The sequence below is a fragment of the Hetaerina americana genome, unplaced genomic scaffold (assembly GCF_022747635.1).
Source record: "Hetaerina americana unplaced genomic scaffold, ioHetAmer1.1.p SCAF_14, whole genome shotgun sequence".
In the NCBI taxonomy this organism is placed as follows: domain Eukaryota; kingdom Metazoa; phylum Arthropoda; class Insecta; order Odonata; family Calopterygidae; genus Hetaerina; species Hetaerina americana.
The window spans coordinates 15,749,741-15,770,086 of NW_027286514.1; the positions used below are offsets into that span (position 1 = coordinate 15,749,741).

Genomic DNA, 20,346 nt, shown 5'->3' on the forward strand with positions numbered 1-20,346 from the left:
TCCCCACCAACCCTCCTCACCAGACCTGGACTCATGTGATCTTTTCCAGTTCCCCAAACAAATACCCTTCCTCAAAGGAAAAAGATTTGGCATCAGTCTCGAGATGGAGAGAAATTCAATGGAGGAGCTAATTAGCATTCCAGTACTATTTCAAAAAGTGGAAACACCATTGGCATTAGTGTACATATATGTTGGGGAGGAGATAACTCTGACGGGGATGATCCTGACCAATAATTTGTAGGTACAATACAGTATTTTTTTAAAAAAGTTTGGGGAATTTTTTAACAGACCTTGATGTGGGAAATTGGGAAACGAGGTTTGAGAAGAAAAAAATACCTTAAAATCAGGACGAAGAAAAGGCCTCTAGGATTGGAGAAATGCTGGGAAGTGTATCATACTAAAAGGAACCCAAAACAAAGTTTTCCTATTTTTTTCTAAGGACTTATTTAACGATGCAAATGTTGTGCAAGGTATGACTTTATGGAGAGGAAACAACAAGAAGGCAAATCCATCGACTGATTTTTGACTAAGTGGAGAAAGTTGGTGAAAACTTGCAGTTATAACACTGCTGAAGATAAAGATAATGATAATAGATAAGATTGCACACATTGTCATAAATAAGATTTTAAGTGAAATATTGTTGCATATCAATTCTCTTAGTTCTTAGGAAAGCTGAGGCACATCACAGAGTGAAGGAACAAAGCAGAACTCATGAGAGGAAGAAGTAGTCCCAAGATGTCAGCACAACATCCAGATCCCAAACAGCATTGGCCAATAAGAGTTAAGTTCCTGAAGAATAAGAAAAGGAAGAAAAGACACCGGCAGAAGCCAGAGACTTTTAAATGTGTAAAATGCTAGGGACAAAGGGGAGAGAGAGTTCCTAGGATTTGATAATAAATGCTCTAAATGTAGATTGCTAAAATATTTTGCTCAGTCTTGTTGTGTTGACCTTTTAAGCTGAGTCCCACACAGACAAGCATGCATCAATTGACTCTTCGACTTGGCAGTGATGGCCTAAGTTCCAAGAACACCAAAGCAATTAACAAAAAAGTAAGTTGAGAAAAAGTGAATGTAATAAAGTTGAAGATTCTGAATGTTTTGAAGTTAAAACATTAGGTGATAAGAATTCGAGAGATGTTGAGGTCGATTCTTTGTGGAAATCCATTGGTAAATCACGAAGAAAGAATCAAAGACTTTGGGCTTCCACAGGAACGAATTTATTGTTGTCAACAACACAGTTACTCACTGAATAAAATGTCTTCAGGACCTGATGATGCCATGAAGTGGTGGAACTATGGTTGTCAATAAATATTAATTGTGGTACAGCTGTATTTCTGTCATCTGTGCAATGGAGAAATTTCACTGAGTACAGTATAGAATATTATGCCCTCAAGTAACTTTGATAATGTGGAAAAGAAGTTCAGATCACAACCCACCAATGTATGCTTAGAAGAGTTTAATACATGCAAGAGGAAGACAGATGAAGAGGGTAATTTTTTCTGCAAGAATGTAAATAATTCAGATTATCTAGATTTTATGATGGTAGAACGGAAGGGTGAAGTATTGGTTGGTAGGCCTGAAAACAGAGAATGGAACTCGTCCATAGAGTTAATTAAAAAAATGTTCATTTCAGAAAACAGAGAAATATTTCAAGGTCATGGACAACTTCCTGACAAACGTGTAAGAGGAAAAGCAAGAGAAATAGTTTATCTGCCATCCAGAGTTCCATGTACATGCACTCATAGTCATTCAAAGCTGAACTCGAACTAGACAAAAGAGGAGCTCTTTCAAAAGAATGTTGGATAGTAAATTAAGCTTGTAATAATGGAATTGTAATTATTGAGAAACCTCACAAGAAACTATGGCTGTGTCTAGACCTCTAAGAGCTGAATAAACGAAAGGTATGAAAACTAATGGTGCCACGTAAGTTAGAGGAAATTACTCTCAAATTTAAGATAAGAAAATGTTTACAACGAATGACCTATCTGAAGGATTCCATCATGTTGCTTAATGATGTGCCATCATTGCTATACTGTTTTGCAAAACCATTAGGTGCATACTGATAAGAAGCATTACCATATGGATTCAGTAACTCAGGTGCCTTGTTTGACGAAAAAGTCTTGAAATATTATCAAAAAATTAGAACTATTATTGTTAGAGATGACTTAGTGATAGTAGTTGGGAAAGAACAGCAGCATGACAATGCTCTTGAAGATGTGATAAGTATAGCAAGTGAAGTATATGCTGAATTCAACCCAGAATAGATACAAAATGAAATATCTTCCATTAAATATATGTGACAAATTATATTAGAAAAGGCAAAGAGTACTTATCCAAAAATAATAGAAGGAATCCAATAAAGTAAGAGCAAAACCAATAAACAAAGGTGAGTTGTAAAGATCATTAGGATTTTTCAACCATGTATGGAGGTATACCCGGATAGAGCCAAAATCATATATCGCTTTTGCTTGATATTATTTCATTTAAAATGGCTTTGTTTGGAAGTAGTTACCTAAGCATGACAAACTTCTCAACAGGTGATTCTGAAGTACATAACAATCAATGTAAAAAGGAATTGTAAAGTACTTGCTATAGAGCAAAGAAATTTCATAAGTGTACATGCATTCATGATGCTGATTTAATTGTTCAGACTCATCATAAACCATCTTCATATATTATAAAAAAGCCTGTGGGTAAAATTGGATCTGTGAGACTACAGAGATTGTTTGAAATTGTTGAGATACCACTTGGACACAATGGACACTTGACCCAGGGAAATATGTGTTTGCTGATGTGTTATCACATTCTAGCCATGGGAAGGCTGAGCCAGATACTGAAATGTTTGCATGGTTCTGGCAAATACATTAGAGTTTGCATTGATTTGAACTTTAATTCCATTTTGATTTTTGTTTCTTTTGGTCACGTTAAGTTTTTTAAATACGCATTTAATAACCACATGAAACTCATTTTTTTTCCATTTTTCCAACTAAACAAAAGTTTACTGCTTCAATCGACTGTAAAAATTAAATAATGTGATAGTTTCATTTTATGATACTTAAATAGCAATCCAGTGAGAGATAAGGCTTACTAAAAGCAAATCTTTTCCAATACTATAAGCACCATCCCTTAGATTTTCTAAAAACTTATTGCACAACCCATAATCACTCAATTTGTACCTAGTAACATTCCACAGAAATCTCGTAAGAAATCCCTTTGCTCTTATGACAAATATGGGTCTTTGTGGACACAGGGTTGTAGGGAGAATTTGCCTCTGTGATTCTCCATTGGAGATATGAAAACTAAAGGCATGACTATTCTCTCTAAACCAGGGACTATAAAAAATATTGTAATAATGTTTCTTGTGATTGCTTTGATACCAAACGGGTAATTCTCTGCCTATCACTAATTTGTCTAGATGAATTGTTGAAAGAGTCTTGATAAGCCTCAGAAAACAATCTTCTTGAGATGAGGGTAAAATGAACAGTAGCAGAGAAGATAACTTGGAGACAAGAAAGAGGAAAGCTATAGAACGAGAGGGAAGAGACGAGAGAGGAGGAGGAAATACAGTGATGAGGTAATGAAGATGGCACATGGAATGGGGAAATGGATAAAAGATGGAAGCACTCAGGTGAAATCAGAAAAACAAAGGGTTTGGTGACATAGCTCACAGATTCCTGAAGTAGAGATTTGGTCACGTATCCTGCAGATTTGACGTAGATGAAGACAGCTTAGGTCCAGAGAAACTCGATGATGAGATAAAAAGAGCATTAAGGAAGAAGAAACTAAATAAGGCCGTGAGGGTAGATACATTCCTACGGAACTACTGAAATGTTTAGGAAAATGTGGGAGGAAGACTATATTTAGACTGATTCGTAGTATCTATGAGAAGAGATCTGGCCGGAAGACTTTGTGAGAACAGTGTAAGTTCCTATTCCAAAAAAGATAAAGGCTACTTCATGTGTGGACTACCGGACAATAAGTTTGACTTCCCGTGCAGCCTAAGTGGTTCTCAGGATCATCAACAAAAGGATGGAGAGCAAGGCTAATGATAACTTAGGGGATGACCAGTTTGGGTTTAGGAAGGGGAGAGGTACGCATGATGCCATTGCAGCAATGAGATCACTAATTGAGAGGAATATAGAATACAATTAGGACGTATTTGCCTGTTTCATAGATTTCAAAAAAGCTTTTTATAGAGTGAATTGGGAAAAACTAATGAGATTATTATAGAAAATAGGAATAGATTGGAGGGACAGGAGGCTAATCTGCAACCTGTACATGTCTCAGGCTGCTCAGGTGCGAGTGGGGAACGGGAAGTTCAGAAAAGCAGTGTCAGCAAGATGTGTAAGGCTTTATTGTCCATTATCACCGGTGCTGTTCACCATACTACCTTGATCAAAAAGTTCCCGGAATAACCACCGTGTGGCGCTCCCATCGTTCCGATTTGAGTTCTGTTTTTTTTGTTAAATTGGTACATCTGTTGTTGATATTCCCTTTAAATCTTAGTGTCATAACTTGACATTTGCAAAGGTTACGTAGCCAAGAGTACATCTATCTCTGTGTGTGTTGGCGATTTTTTACAATTTCAGAAATGGATTTAAATTTGCAACAACGAACTTGTATTAAATTTTGCGTAAAAAACGGATTTAGTGGCGCACGGACGTTGGAAATGTTGGAAAAGTGTTTCGGCAACGATTCTCTAAAAAAAACGGTCGTTTACCAGTGGCACGAGCGGTTCAGAAGTGGTCGTGAGTCAATCGAAGATGATGAACGCAGTGGCAGACCATCGACATCGAAAGTCGGTGAAAAAATTGATAAAGTAAAAGAAATGTTGGTCAATAACCGCAAATTAACCATCAGAGAAATAGCGGAGGACTTGAACATTGCCTATGGATCCGCCCAAGACATTGTGGTTAATGATTTGGGTTTCCGTCGTGTAGCAGCAAAGTTGGTGCCAAAAGACCTCAATTTCATGCAAAAAAGAGACCGTGTTGACGTCGCAAAAGACATGATTTGCGAGGCTGAATCCGATCCCACATTTATCAAAAGGATCATTACTGGAGACGAGACGTGGGTTTATGAGTACGACACGCAATCCAGACATCAGGCAAGTGAATGGCGTTCACCAAATGAGCCGAGACCAAAAAAACCACGTCGTTTTCAGTCAAAAAAGAAGGCAATGCTGACGGTTTTCATGGATTACAACGGTGTAGTGCATCATGAATTTTTGCCAGAAGGCCAGACAGTAAACAAAGAGTATTATTTGGGCGTTATGAGACGTTTGCGTGAAGCAATTCGCCGAAAGAGACCAGAAATGTGGGCAGAAAACTCGTGGATTTTGCACCATGATAACGCACCGTCGCACAGTGCTATCATTATTCGTAATTTTTTGACGAAAAATGCAACAAATACCATCCAACAGCCACCGAATTCACCTGATTTGGCTCCCTGTGACTTCTTTCTGTTCAATCGAGTTAAAAAACCATTACGGGGAACGCGTTTTAGCAGCCGAGAGGAAGTAATGGAAAAATCGCAGGAAGCACTGATGGACATACCGAAAACCGAATATAAAAAATGTTTCGAGGATTGGATCAAGCGCTGGCATAAGTGTGTTGCAGTCGATGGGGATTACTTTGAAGGGGACAATATAGATTTAGATGAATAAACTTGTATTTTTAATTTTCTGAATAAATTCCGGGAAATTTTTGATCAAGGTAGTATATTTGGAGGAAATGATCAAAGAGGGAAGAACTGGAGGTAGGAATGAAAGTGGGTGGGGAATTCGTAAAATCAGTTAGGTTTACTGATGACCAAGCTTTAGTTTGTCAGTCAGCCAAGGGGTTGCAAGCATTGCTGAGTGAATTGGAAATTCAGTGCGGCAGGTATGGGATGAGAATCAATGTTAATAAAACAAAGGTTATGCGATTTTCTAGAAAGAAAAAGGTTAAGCTAAACATTAAAATAGGAGGGCAAAAACTAGAGCAGGTAGAACAGTTTACGTATCTCGGTAGTGTTTTGGACCAACACGGTCAAAGTAGTTGGGACGTAAGGAGAAGAATTGCGCTAGGCAAAGAGGCTTTCACAAGGAGGAGGGAGTTGATGACAGGGATGTTGAGTAAGGATATTAAGAAAATGTGCGTGAAAACTTTGATATGGGGCATAGCTATGTACAGCGCAGAAACAAGGCCATTGAAGCAGGAGGATAGATGTAGATTGGAGGCTTTTGAAATGTGGGTGTGGAGAAGAATGGAGAAGGTGAAAAGGACAGAGAAAACAAATGAGGAAGTACTTGGTATGGTGGGCGAAGAGAAGGGTTTGTTGGCAGAAATCCTATGGAGGCAGGAAAAGGGGATGAAGGGGGTATTGACCGGCAGTGGGATGTTGAAGACTGTGATAGAGGGGAGAATGTTAGGCAAACGAGGAAAGGGAAGGAACAGGATAGGGATGTTGGACAGGATGAAGGGAGGAAAAAAGTACTCATAGATGAAGAGGGACCTGATGTAGACTGGGTTCTGGGATTTTGTTTTGTTAGGAGTCACAAAATATTTATTTGGTAGTTGTGTCCATCCACAAACTTACCTTAACCGGTAGATTACCTAATAATAATAATCCTTCAGATTCACAAAGTAAACACATTGGAAGAGTGGGAGAGAATAATTTCCAAGAGGGAGAGGATTATGAGATGAAACATATCCACTAGCCTCAGGGGTTGACAGGATCTTTATTTAATATAATATAGAGGGCGCGGCAACATAACTTCTTTTTTTGAAGGGATTTTACTTTTGAAAAAAGGAAGAATGTTGCTGCACCATGAATTAAAATGGCACTGTTTTTAGAAAAATGGCAACCCCAAAAAAAGTAACACTTTCTGTAGTGACATTTATTTTATGTTCTCATCCTGTAGCCTTTAGGGACCATGTTTCAAAACTTGACAGTGACCTGAGTTTCAGTGCTCTGACATAATTAGCGGTAGGAATGTTGATACTGAAGCAGAGAAACCTAAGTTACATTTGATTTCCTAGTATGGTGTCTTGAAAAAATGAATATTTGAAACTGGTTTTCCATGGTGGGAAATGCTCAGACTCCCAACGCATATACAGTAAAATGCAAATATAATTTGCCAGGCCATTTTAATAGGAGTACTTGAAGTTGCTTCGGATCAACAGGCTTTTCAGGTCTTTGGTACAATTGCCTTTAATTTTTTGTTCTCGCCTGGGTTCAATTTTCATTGCTTCTCTAATCAGCAAATAATTAAAATGTTAATGCTTAATCTGATGATAACATGTTAAGACAGATTTTATGCATAGTTATGGATAAGGAGTAGTGAAGTTGTAGAATAAGACAAAACTCTTTGTTAAGTGATACAAAAATTCATGAGAAATGAAACACTTCAAATTGGTGTTAGATACCACAGTCTCCCACTCTCTTTATATCTTACATGCAGGTTAGTTTTGCCCCATGCAAGTTTGTCAGTTGTTTCAGCACCACTACTTCCGGTATTACCTCCTCTAATGATCAAGATGATGAGAGAATAAATTAAATACATAAATAGAATAGTCTCCAAACACTGCCCTTAAGTACTTTGTGCACAAACTTATTTGTTTGTTACACCCTTTTCCTAATTCTTTCCTTCCCCTTTCCCCCTTTTATAGACGAAACCATTTATAAACTGACATTTTGTTCTATTATACACCTGAAGGTAATGAAGTACCATCGAAACCAGAGTTGTAATGAATCTTTATATAGCGAAACGGATTAATTATTTAAAACATTAGCATTATCAGAGAAGTTAAGATGAAGAGAGAAAAAGTTGAAGCCCATCAAAAAACATAAAGGATAGGGATAAGAAATAGCAGTTGGATAGGATCCGTGTGGGCCCAGCAAAACAAAGCTTGTCTTCAGTCTACAGTTCCTTGTATAAAATGTTATTTAAAATATAAATCTGAATAGTTTTCTTGTCAGTAAAACTTGAGAATTAGAATGGGCACATTCAGGGAAGTGCATTGACTTAAAGAGACTGCATATGCATGTAATGAAACGCATTACTTAGGAAGTTTTTATGGAAAACACAGGCTATCATTAACTGTATGCTAATTTGCAAATTCATTAAACAATGATTTTTTCTTTCTTGAATGCTCTGTATTGAAGATGGAAAAGGTTGGTATTTGAGTGATCTGATCATATGTATTACACCTTTAGAATTTCCTGGCAATAATATATGATACCCATTAAACTAGCATGAAATACTACATATGTTAGTATGATCCCAAAACAAACTACTGGCGGGCAGAAAAATTTACCATGCTAAAATAACGTAAGACACATACAGCCAAGCCATATCTTGTATCTACACACACACACACACACTATTTCAAAGCATAAGATTTTATGAAGGCCATTCTTCTGTACATCCCAGCAGATATATGATTTCTTGCTCCTAATGTAGTTGTAGTACACCAAATAAGAGGTATGGTTAACTTCTAAATTAAAAATAAGTGCAATGGCGAAGGGGCAATGTTTGGGATTGGACATGTCCACTTCAACCCACCCTCCCTGCATCAAGTCTCAATGGGCACCTCAAATTGAAGTTTCTTCTCAGACTAACATAATCACTCAGGTTAATAATTTTCAATAATCAATCAATTAACTGATTTGAATAAAGAGCAACATTCAAATGAATATGGAGTTAACACAAGATTAAGATTTGAATAAATCATGCACTGTTATGAAATAATGGTAACACTTCCAGGACAAAATGCTGAGGGGACTGAATATAATTTTCCAAGGGGAAGGGAAGAAGCACATAAACTTAATACTGAGATACTAATTTGTAATGCCCATGGATAATGAAATCAAACACCCAGCTCAGGCTTTATGCAGAGTCTTGAGAAATGAATAACTTTCATTATTAATCAGTAGACTTGCCATTATCTCGATCTTAAAAAACTGTTTGCAGAATGCAAGCAGCAATATACTAGCATACAAAGTCACAACTGTATTTTAACTGTTTGTAGAAGCTATTGTGTCATTGGATTCCTATGTTTCATGCACATGACATCCAAGCATGTGGACACTCCCAACTACTTTCTAAGCTCTGTGATAATCTGATTAGTAGAACTTTCCAGGCATCTGAAGAAGACAACAGAGGGAAAGAACCATGAACCCACATAACCTATCAGCATGCCCTATTAAAAGACTATGCAGCTTGAAACTATCCCTAACTTCAATTTTCTCATTAATATTCATTCTGTCTAGTTGATTGGTAATTGTGTTTGACTGGCATGATGCAGTTGAAATAGCTTCATGATAATTGACTATTTCATTTTTTTGAAGATCTTATTCAATACTCTCACTAGTGAAGGGGTGAGTATACTCACCCCCTTCCACATCAAAAGCAACATCTTGAGTTGATCCCTGAGGTGGTAACCATATCACAATGCAGGAGCACTCTCAATTCACACCTTAATCCAAAATGGCATTCTAATGAGAAGTCACTAGCAATAACGATTCAATCCAACACAGATAAATCCACACTTACAACATAAAACAAGCTCATCCAAATGATTATTACGGCAAGAAAGATACACAAAATGCAGATTTGCAAAAAAAAACATCAAAATTCTTTCCCAAGCATACAGGTTAAGAAAGCAATGAAGGAAGAGCGTAAATAATGATATAATACAAACAATAATGCAACAACTCCCAAGACTTCACAAAATACATGCCCTTCATTGAAGTGGTGAGAGCAAAAGAGACACCCATCACCATCAACACCATGCTGTACTCACATATTCTTCCACAGAACACCACAGCTGGGGTAACTCAAAAGAGCCCTGACCGCACTTAATTGAAATGATAAACGATTGTCACAAAAGACACCTATTACCAGTTAGATTTGCATATACACAACTGCATAAATGTCATCACTTATGGTGTGATGGGGAAGGATTTTCAAGGGTGTTCCTAAGCATAAGTGAAGTTCACTTCACATGCTAGTGATTGAACCTAAGCCCAAGGGTTGATGTGCACCACTGCACACACCCAACTATTCCAATTTTCTACAGCAATAAGTCCGTTCTGAGATGAAATTACTAATTAATAGTTGTACATGTCATAGTATTAATGATGAGCACACTGTATTTCTTGATGTCACTAAACTTATCATTTATGCTTCCTCAGCACATATTATGTAAAATTAGTCACTTCCAAGTCTATTAGTCACTTCCACTATAGTCTATTAGTCACTTCCAAGTAAAAGATATGAGCGGACGCAACAATTTTAGAGAGCAAAAATCAATCGCCTTGATGGGGATCCCAGTCAAGGCAAATGATTTTTACAATCGGATATCGTTGCATTGAAATGCTCATTAGCGGATGACTCCGTTAATAGTTACTATTGCGGCATCTCCCGCAGTTTCTTTTGAAATGATAGGACCTTCAGCTGGTCATTGTGAGATGGATTGGCATAAGAGTGTAAAACATTAAAAATATTTATATCAATGAATCAGAAAACTTTCTTAAAAAATGCACAATGAACCACATTAGATGTACTTTTCAATCAAGCAAAATTTAATGTACAGCAGAATCTTGCTTAACAAGCACCTTATATAATAAGTAATTACCAACACAAGCAAAAAATATAGTAACAAATTACTTGCTTAATGAGCAAAGTTTTGCCTGCAGCATAAATCTATGTTTGGCACTTGTTCCGCTAGTATCTTAGTGCCCCATGAGTGTTCAGTCAGATTATTTGTGATTTTTTTGGGCAAATTTTAATAACTCTTGCAAAAATATCCCCAAAGAAAAAGCCATGAAAAGACGTCCATGACAGAATAACAATAACAGTAAAAATGAAAACTAAAATCATTGAAAAGCAAGAACAAAGTCTGAGCGTGGCTGATCTAGCACTCGTATACAATCCGATCAAAATCAACGATTTGCACAAAAAAGACAAAATTAAGGAGACAAGATGCTTCAATGGGAGTGACAAAATATCAAAGCCATGATAGATATACTCGATGGTTTTTAAAATGTGGCTTCTCATATGGAAAACAATAAGCAACTGCGGTGCAAAAAAGTTAATGAGAACATCATTAGTGAGAAGCCAAAGTGATTTCTGCCGAACCCATTTAGAAGATGCCATGACCATCAACAGCTGAAGAAGAAGTATTTGAGTGAAACCGTGGGTGGTTCGAGAAGAGAAGAACCAGCATCCACGGCATTGTGAGGCATGGTGAAGTAGCATGCTCCAACTCGAAGGCAGCAGAGAATTTGATTGGTGACTTTACGAAGCTCCGAGATTCCAAGTGTTACCTGATACAACAGGTTTTAATTGTGATTAAACAGGTCTCTTCTGGAGAAAGATGCTGAAGCAAACCTACATAATAACAGAGGAGATTGCATTGCATTGCCTGGCAAAAAGCCAATGAAAGACAGTCTTACACTGCTAACTTGTTCAATACAAGGGGCGATTTAAAAATTAAACCCTGCTTGTGCACCATTCAGAAACCCCATAAGACTTATTTACAATACAAGGGTCAAGGGAAGGGTCAAGCCCAGATAGGCAGTCTAAATGTGCTTGTGGATGTGAAACAAGTTATAGGACACACGTGAAAATTTCAATATTTGGATGAATGAAGCGTTTCATTTTTCTGTAAAAAAATATTTGCTTGTTATGGACAATGCTTCTGCCCATCTTCCAGACCAACAAGATGACCTCCTTGAGGAATTTAAATGCATCAAAATCCAGTTTCTGCCTCCAAACACCACTCGATTACCCCAGCCTATGGACCAACCGGTTATTTCTAACTTTAAGAAGCTCTACACTAAGGCACTCGTTGAGTGTTGTTTTAACATGTCTAAAGGGATTTTTCTAAAACTCTCTCAGAGTAAGACTGGACCCAATCTCTCTCTGGGAAATTTTTGGAAATATCACTTCTACATCATCTCCTGCTTCAAGATGATTGGAAAGGTGTGTGAAGGGGTTATCAAGATAGTCCTCATTTCTGGTTAGGATATTGCTTTGGCCAGAGAGTGTGGTTGAATGTGACTTGGAGGGTTTGAGACCCACAGAGCCTGAAAGTTAATGAGACTGTCTTTGACCACAATTCTGGGACTGGACATGAATAACAATTACATCGATGAGCTTGTGGAAGAGCACAGGCAAGGCCTGACCACCAAACAGTTTACTGAGTTGCATTGTTTTACAGCAAGAAATTGTGGAGGGGAATCTGTCAGAGGGGAGAGGTAGCAGAAAAAACAACCTTCTTGGGCAATAACATAAATACTAAAAGCGTGGGAAACTGTTGCATCATACATTGAAAAGCATCACCTAATAAGGCAGCAGCTATGCATGCTACAAACTGATTTAAAGATGCCTCATGACATTTTCTGAAAATTTTGAAGCTTCAGCAAAAAAAAACTAGACAGCTTTCTATTAAAAAAGAATTTCCATTCCAGGTTCATCCATTGAAGAAAAGATGAAGATGATTCAAGATTCTTGATAAAGCATACATAATTTTAAGCAAAAAACTTATAAATACATTTTTGGAGTATCTTTCCATAATGGAATGCATTATCACAATTCACATTAAATTTTATGGGAAATTTCTTTTGCTTAGCTAGGGTTTCACATTATGAGTAAGATTCTGGGATGAATTATGCTTGTTAAGCAAGGTTCCACTGTACATTAAAATTCTTTTAATTATGAAAAATTTCAACATTATACATTTTTAAACTGCATTGCAAATCAAATTACACTGTCCTCCAACGCACAGCACTGCCTTTGATACATCCTTTGGATGGCCTGTCACACTCACAACATTAGGCATGCTTCCAAACCCTTCAGCATCTTTTGCCACACTAGTGTTCATTAACTGGGAGTACTGGTCCAAAATAATGTATTTGAACACTAATTAAGATTAAAAGAGAGGGCTTATGTTTTAATTTTGATGCAGATTTATTTAAATTCACCTAATATCCATTAATTTCAACTTAAAAAAATGTATTGGTATCACTTCAGAAAATAAAGAATGACTTGTGCTCAAACAGTTTTCATAAATTCTGACCCTGACTACTGGAAACATCAAATTACAAAATTAGAGCCTTTATGAAGACATCAATGATAACAACCTGACCTCTTCTGCTATACATCCAAAGCTGTTGCCCTATTGTGCCACTTGAAGTCTCCTTGAGAACTCAAGTTTTGGGTGACCCAGAATCACTGCATAGGATCACTGCTTCTTGCATAGGGGCGATTTTGCAATTAATTAATTCTGTCACCTTGGGAAGGCTGGACATTGCCTCCAAAAATGAAGTCAACCATTTGTCCTTGAACATTTATTGCCAGTGATCAGTTTTTGAGGAGGAAAGAGAGTAACAAAAATGGAATACAAGGATAGCTCTACTCCTCCAAAAGGATTATTCATAGAGAAGTTGACTTTTAAAGTTATTTTAGGGTATAGAAGGGTATTTTGATACAGATACCTAAGATATTGGAGCCACCTGAGAAAAGGGTGGGCATCTGGATTAGACGTCCAATCATTTGTTATGTGTTGACGTCTTACAAATTATGCACATTCCCTCACAGGTATTATTTTATTGCCAATTATAATGTAATTTTTTGACCCTTCTACGTTTTATACACACTATAATAATTCATAATGAAGTGGAATGATTTCTGAACCTGCCAATTAATAAATATGTACCATTAATTCTATGAAAATATTGGCCTGCAATACAGTTACTGTGCTATTTAATAAGATAGCACAGGCCCGGGCTATCTTTTCAAATAAGCCAACAATGTGATTAAGATAGAAAATATTACAGGGGTTCTGCATGTGCTACACATACATGAATGCAAATAAGGTACACAGGCTAGACACATATTATAGTGGGCATACAAAAACATGATACTCATTATCTTCAAAGGTAATTTAAGAATCAGTGTTAGGTTTTGGATGGTCCAAGCAACTAATGCACATATCATCGTGGACTGTATCCTGCAAAATCTCTAGTTTACCCTATTTATTTGTAATTCAGTCTTTCATACTTTCTACCACACTATATCCAACAACTATATCTCCAATAAAGAAGAAACATACCCTTCTTCCTTACTCATCCTAATATTCTCTCCTCTTATCATGGCCCACACTTCCCACAAGACCCCAATCTGTTTTCTCCTCCATCCACCTTCCTTCCCCTTCTTTGCATTCCTTCCTTCTATTTCCCTCGACCACTCTCACCGTAAACAGAACTTGGTCTTTTGTCTTCCATTTCATTCAACTTACTATCTACATTCTTATCTATGCTGTACCTCTAATCTAAACTCATTCCTACATGCATCATTATGTATTGCAATTACCCTTGGTGCTTTTATTTCAAATTTAATGAAAACTCAGTCACCATACACTCCTTTAAAGAGAACCATTGCAAAATCATGTAAAGCGCTTAATATTTAAATTATTCAGAAATGATTAAAATCACAAGGGAATGAGGGAATTCATCACGCACTCGACATGTGGATATTCAAACTATCTAATAATAATTAATAGGTATTATAGAAACTTAAAATTATTTATTCATGGGGTACGTTATTACCTCCAATCAAGGTAATTTCCCAAGCTTATACAAAATTATTTAAGGACCTTACATTTACAATTTGATTCGAATAAAAATGTCCCACCGTTTCGTCTATCCCATCATGTCAACTCTCAGCTAATTCGTGTGACATTTATCAACCCACTCATTGACAAGGAGATTTTCCAGCAGACCCTACTGAAAGTTCTCATACTTTGAGTTACCACCCCTAAGTTACTCTGATTCACTTGCAAGAATAAAATCACCCAGCTGTTCAGGAGAATTGCTGAAGGCGACTTCAAGGGTGGAGCGATAACTCATCGAGCATGAAATATTCCCCCCAAAGTGATGGAATCACTCCCCTCTGGTCTAATTTTAAATGCTTATCATTTTCTTTTACAGTTCCCTTTCAAGCGCAAAAAAATTTAGTTCATTTTGTAGGTGTCACAGAAAGGTGGGCATACCCATTACATACAATGTGTACATTGTCCTGCTATTCAAAGGAAAGCTCACAAACTATACCAGAATACTAACATTAATTATAGGAAATACTCAAATGAAACAAACAGTAGTTTATGAAACTGAAATCCAAAATAAAATATCTGCAAGGTCTTTTGCTTCACAGTGTTCTGCACTGATGTTTTCACCTCTCCCACACCCCAAAACCACTTGACATCATAGTCTAATGTGCTCAGAGTGGACCCCTATTTCAACACGACAGAAATTTGTTAACAACCAGATGATCTTTTTCATGTTAGGTAACCTAGTCACTCTTATTCATAAGCCCAGAAGGATGATTAAAAGGAATTGACATTTTTAAGATTAGGGGTAAGTAATAATTAAGCATGTCCTCATATTCCATTTTTGTTTGTGCTAAATTCTCAAAGTATTAGGACCTGCTAGTTGGGTGCATCATGTTTCCTTCCTAGTTAACGGACAAATCGAAAGGAGGAAACAAGCTGCCATAGAATATGTAAATCCATTTCCAATTTTATTGCAAATCACCTGATACCCATAAAAAAGCTTTAAACATACATTATTTACATTGTTACATATTATCATAAAATTTAAGAAGATGCCCAGAAAAAAATTAAAAATGCAAGTTTTCTTAAATATAAAAACATTAGTTTTATTTCCACAGATAAACTCTCTCAGATTTGCTCTCAAAAAATTGAATTACATAACACGTTTCAATAACAAAGTACAAAACTTGTAGGAGACAATAAAGGAAATTGAGCTCTTAACAGTACAGGTAATTTAAATATTCACTAAATACAAATTTAATAAGAATGTAAAGCATTGATCACCCAACAATCCAAACATTTTGACAAGAATATTCTCACATGCTCAGCATATTAAAACACTTCTCTAAACAACATAATATAATTCTTAACCATATAAAGCTTACATCATCAACAGTTGAAATATCATACAACCACCAACCCTATGTTTCGACCACATATGCGCAAATGTTCTCACAATCGAATGCCGACTACCCAAAAATTATCACACATCCAGAAAATATAGTCACAAGGGAGAAATGAGTTAGTAGAAACCCTTCTGCACAGGTTAGTAGAAAGAAATATGTACACTCTACATGAACAACAAAACACAAGATGCTGCAAAAGCTCCCATTACCAAAGCACTCAAACTCATTATTCAGGAATTCGAGAAAAGAAAGAAGAGTGAAATGAGAAGAGCTGCCAGTAAAAGTAGCACAACCACTGCTCACCAGATGTCTCAGCATCAGAGAGAAGAAAATGATTAAGAGGATGGGAGAGGATAATCTAGGGATTTCTGGGATACCATGACGTGGATGGTCCTGACTCCTGACACCAGATGGATGCGAAGAAGCCAAGAAACAGCATAATTACGTTCTCAGAGAGTTGACAGAGGCACTGGTACAAGGAAACCAATTGCATAAAATTTGAGCACCCCACCACCATTAATCAATCAGAGCCATGGGGAGCACCCACAGGGAACAAGAGTTCGAGAGGACATTTTAAGAGTTGCACTTGCAACAAGAGGGTACTCACGCATGACTGCTGGGGCATCGTGCAATTGCCTCATTATCTGAGGACTGCTCTCCCCAAACTTCTGCCTCTTTCTCTTTAATACAATTGGATCTAAAATAGTCAACAAAACAAAACATGGATCAGAGGATTTCACTACACTTGCTGCAAAATAAAAGAAAATCAAAAACTTTTTTTGAGATTAAAAAAATAAATAATAATCTGAAAACAAGTTCGCTAAAAATATTTGTTAAATGTTGGAGACACTAAACAGATTGTGAAAAAAACGTTCACGTGAGAGCAACAAATACTAAAACAAAGAAATTGCTAATGCAAACAGGACACGAAGCCATAGCTATATCTATTGAATCACATCAGTATCATGGAAAAAATCGTCACTGTTAGATATGAGTAGCACACAACAACAGTTGTAAATAAAAAAAACGTGAAAAATTATTTGTTTGAGTGGTGGGTTCAACTTGAAAAAAATAATACTGAATTCTAAAAAAATATATACTTAGCCAAGGAGGTATGACAATGACTGCACAACAATCAGCTAAATTTTTGGTATAAAATTTTCAGCGAACAATGGGACTTATTTGGCATGCATGATCTTGGAGAGACAGATTGATACCTTTAAGACACAACTGTGGCATATTCAATCAAGTTTAAAATTCATTTTACTTGAATATATATATATATATATATAGTAAATCGATATTCATTTTGTTGTCTCAATACATAAAATATATAAGCATCATCTTCAAAATATTTATTGTATAAATAAAATATTAGCCAAATTATTCACATTCCCAAGCATCTTGCTGGATTGTGCATATTTAAAAAAGACATTTTGGATGCGTGAATTACCACATATGAGGAAAAATTTCATGAGACAAAATGTTTGTGCACTCCTTGCAAGTGGCATAGAAAATGTCCACCCAAATGCTGATTTGGACTGTGAAATGGGAAGGTAGAAATACAGGCATATAAAACGTTTCATTTCATGTAAGGTTTGATGATTACACTACACTAATAATTTTGTTACAAAAATATCTAAAAACTCTTGAAATATCACTGTAAAATGACTAGTAAAATTGAAAGCATCACACAAATAAGTCACTCTATGTTTGCAAGCCTCTTCATATCAATGCTGTCAAATAACAGGCAAGGCTAACTTGGTTAAAACAATCACATGCAAAGAAATTGAGTGACAAAAAATCTAACCAATGATGTTATCAAAAGGCACCACTATGAAACTAATAATCACCTTCACTTACAATGGTGGAAGCCTTCATACTTAGACGGTAAACTAAAAAGTTATGAATAAAAATTAAGGAAGGGACAACTTTAGGTGCACATATAAAATCAGCCTTCTGGCTTAAAAAAAACCTTTGGTATCAGTTAACTGCGATTAGCACATCAACAGGAGGATGGTAAACCCAATTATAATTTGATATTTTATCCCCTTAGGTAATAAATAATACTTTCCAATGGCAAAAACCTTAAACCAAAGGTTGACAAAATGAACTACATTTTCAAAACCTCTTAGAAAGTTGATTACAAAATGTCCTCCCTATATGTCACTAACATTGCCAAGCAACACCGAAAAAGTCAAATCTCACTTTCCTACTTCCATTCACCGGCATACAATTCCTTATAAACTATGTTTAACATTCAAATATTAAACATAAGAGCAACTTAAATTTCCATTGTCAATGCACATTTTCTTCTTATAAAGATAAGAATATTAATAGCCAGAATTACTCAATATTTCCTTCATAAGATGCATATGAACATTTTTTTTACAGTAAATGGAATTCATTCACTCAAAAAAGCATACAAATACAATGAGTAAAAATACACACAATTCAAAATGCAGACCAGTACTTCATACTACCATTTCAGAAAACTGTTCGTACAAAGTTTTGCAGCAGTATATTTGTCAGTTATATAATGACTTATTGTATTGCACACATTCCCTTACTCTCTTTGCAATATTGTTTATGAAGTTCTGGTGTAAACTCTACGATATCAACAAATACTTGGCAATGAATAAAATTTAAAATACAACAACATGTGTTCATGCTGAAACACATGAACAGATTGCAAACATCATACAAAAATAGATGCCACTGACATCCTCTTTGGTGTTTAATATGCTAGAAAAAAACCACAGATGCACACACCAACGGAAATAATGGAGCAATCAAATTTATCATGACTTGGCAATGTTTAAATTCATTGTCCCAAAGCTTGAGCAGTGATACTCTCTTGATCAGAGCATTGAGATGCTGAAAATTCCAAGCTCCAGTTACCATTGGTTAAATGGGTGATTATTGCAAGCAAACTTTGCTGATATCCAGCCAATAATAATGTCTTAGGCAAACTGCAGCTTATTTCAAGTTGATTAATTGTGAAATAGCATGAAGATATCTGAGAAGACATTCCCTTCATTTATATCCTCTTCACTGAAACCTCCATAGGAACTGGCATTTCAGGTCTCCCTTCCACAGGGCTGTAATAACAAGAAGTCTCATCAAACTCTGAGACAGTTGCTCTGGGAGCCATGTCTGTGTACAAGGCATAATGCTCTGCTTCTGTCAGGTCCTCCGAAGAGCCAATGAATTCTGAGTCATCCTTAAACTGGGGTGGCTGGTTTAAACTGCTATGAGAGCCTGAGTTCAAATTGAATGGTTCAACAACAGTATTTGTGTTGGGCAAGGAAGGTCTCTTCTCATCCTTTTTTACTTTGGGAGCTGGTGGTGACGATGGGTGGGAAGATTTCCTGGAGAACAACTTCTGGAACAAACTGGGCTTGCTTCCCTTTGGCGAGGATATCGCCTTAGGTGGAGGTGGCAATGGATGCGTTGGTGCTTTGGGCGGAAGCTCGGGAGCCCTTTCTTCTGTCAGGTCCTCCAGTGAGGCATCCTCTGGCCTTGCTTTTCGGATCCGCTTCGGTGGGAGGGGAGGCAGTTTCCCGTCCCCAGGATGCATTTCCCTCTTCCCTGGGCTGACCTCCTGCTGCACTGGAGGCAGGGGGGCAGGAGGAGGAGGAGGAGATGATGCCAGCACATTCAATCCCACACCCCCAAAGTCAATGTCGACAGGATTTTTCATAGCCATCTGCAAGCTGGAATACGTCTGTGTTTCATAGAGGTCATCAACATAATCCATGGGAGTGATCTCATCACTTTGGGGAGAGCCATCGGATGGTAGAGCAGTCCCTCCATTTCCAACAATATCCCTATCCATGTGTATCTGCGTTGCGCGGCTTAATGTGCTAGCAAATGCATTACTCTGTGTGTCCGAGTAGATCTCATCCAGTTCTGCAACTTGCGAGAGAAGATCATTCAGTGAGCGACAAGTTTCCACCTGTGATTCCTCTGGCCCCAGGTCTTCAGCTACCTCAACCACCACACAAGTCTCATCTGACCCTTGGTCCATCTTTGGCACACTGTGGTAGCCTGTCGGGGTGACACCCTCTCCTTCCGTTTGGGCCATCCGCCCTAGATGTGGCACCACAACATTGGCATTCTCGTCTGCCGCAACCTTCCCTGTCACTTGCTCCCCATTGTCCCGCATTTTCCCCTTGCCGTCACCTTCCCCTTGGGCGACCACAGGCACTTTGATTGGTTGTGAGGGCATGACATTATTATTGGTCACATCGCGTCCCACCGATGTTATGATGGACGTGTTGGCAGCCAGTATGCTCGAAAACATGCTGTAGTTTCCCTTCAACTTCTTGAGTGACCAG

The 20,346-nt window shown here is 37.2% G+C and overlaps 2 protein-coding genes across 4 annotated transcripts in view; both read right to left on the bottom strand.

The window, feature by feature from the left end:
• The window catches only part of LOC139686375 (proto-oncogene c-Rel-like), a 43,735-nt gene that overhangs the window by 5,352 nt on the left and 18,037 nt on the right, over nucleotides 1-20,346 (bottom strand). For all 3 annotated transcript variants that reach the window (XM_071583566.1, XM_071583567.1, XM_071583565.1), the window contains one exon: nucleotides 16,614-16,703. In XM_071583566.1, coding sequence (XP_071439667.1) covers nucleotides 16,614-16,703 — 90 coding nt within the window. The remainder of the gene's footprint in view (nucleotides 1-16,613; nucleotides 16,704-20,346) is intronic.
• Nucleotides 16,702-20,346, bottom strand: LOC139686377 (embryonic polarity protein dorsal-like). Its single transcript, XM_071583568.1, has one exon. The coding sequence runs from the start codon at nucleotides 20,310-20,312 to the stop codon at nucleotides 19,047-19,049; it is 1,266 nt and encodes a 421-aa protein (XP_071439669.1). The 5' UTR covers nucleotides 20,313-20,346; the 3' UTR covers nucleotides 16,702-19,046.

Excerpts from the sequence above, each read along its gene's own strand:
- LOC139686377 (XM_071583568.1), bottom strand. The coding sequence starts at position 20,312 with ATGTTTTCGAGCATACTGGCTGCCAACACGTCCATCATAACATCGGTG.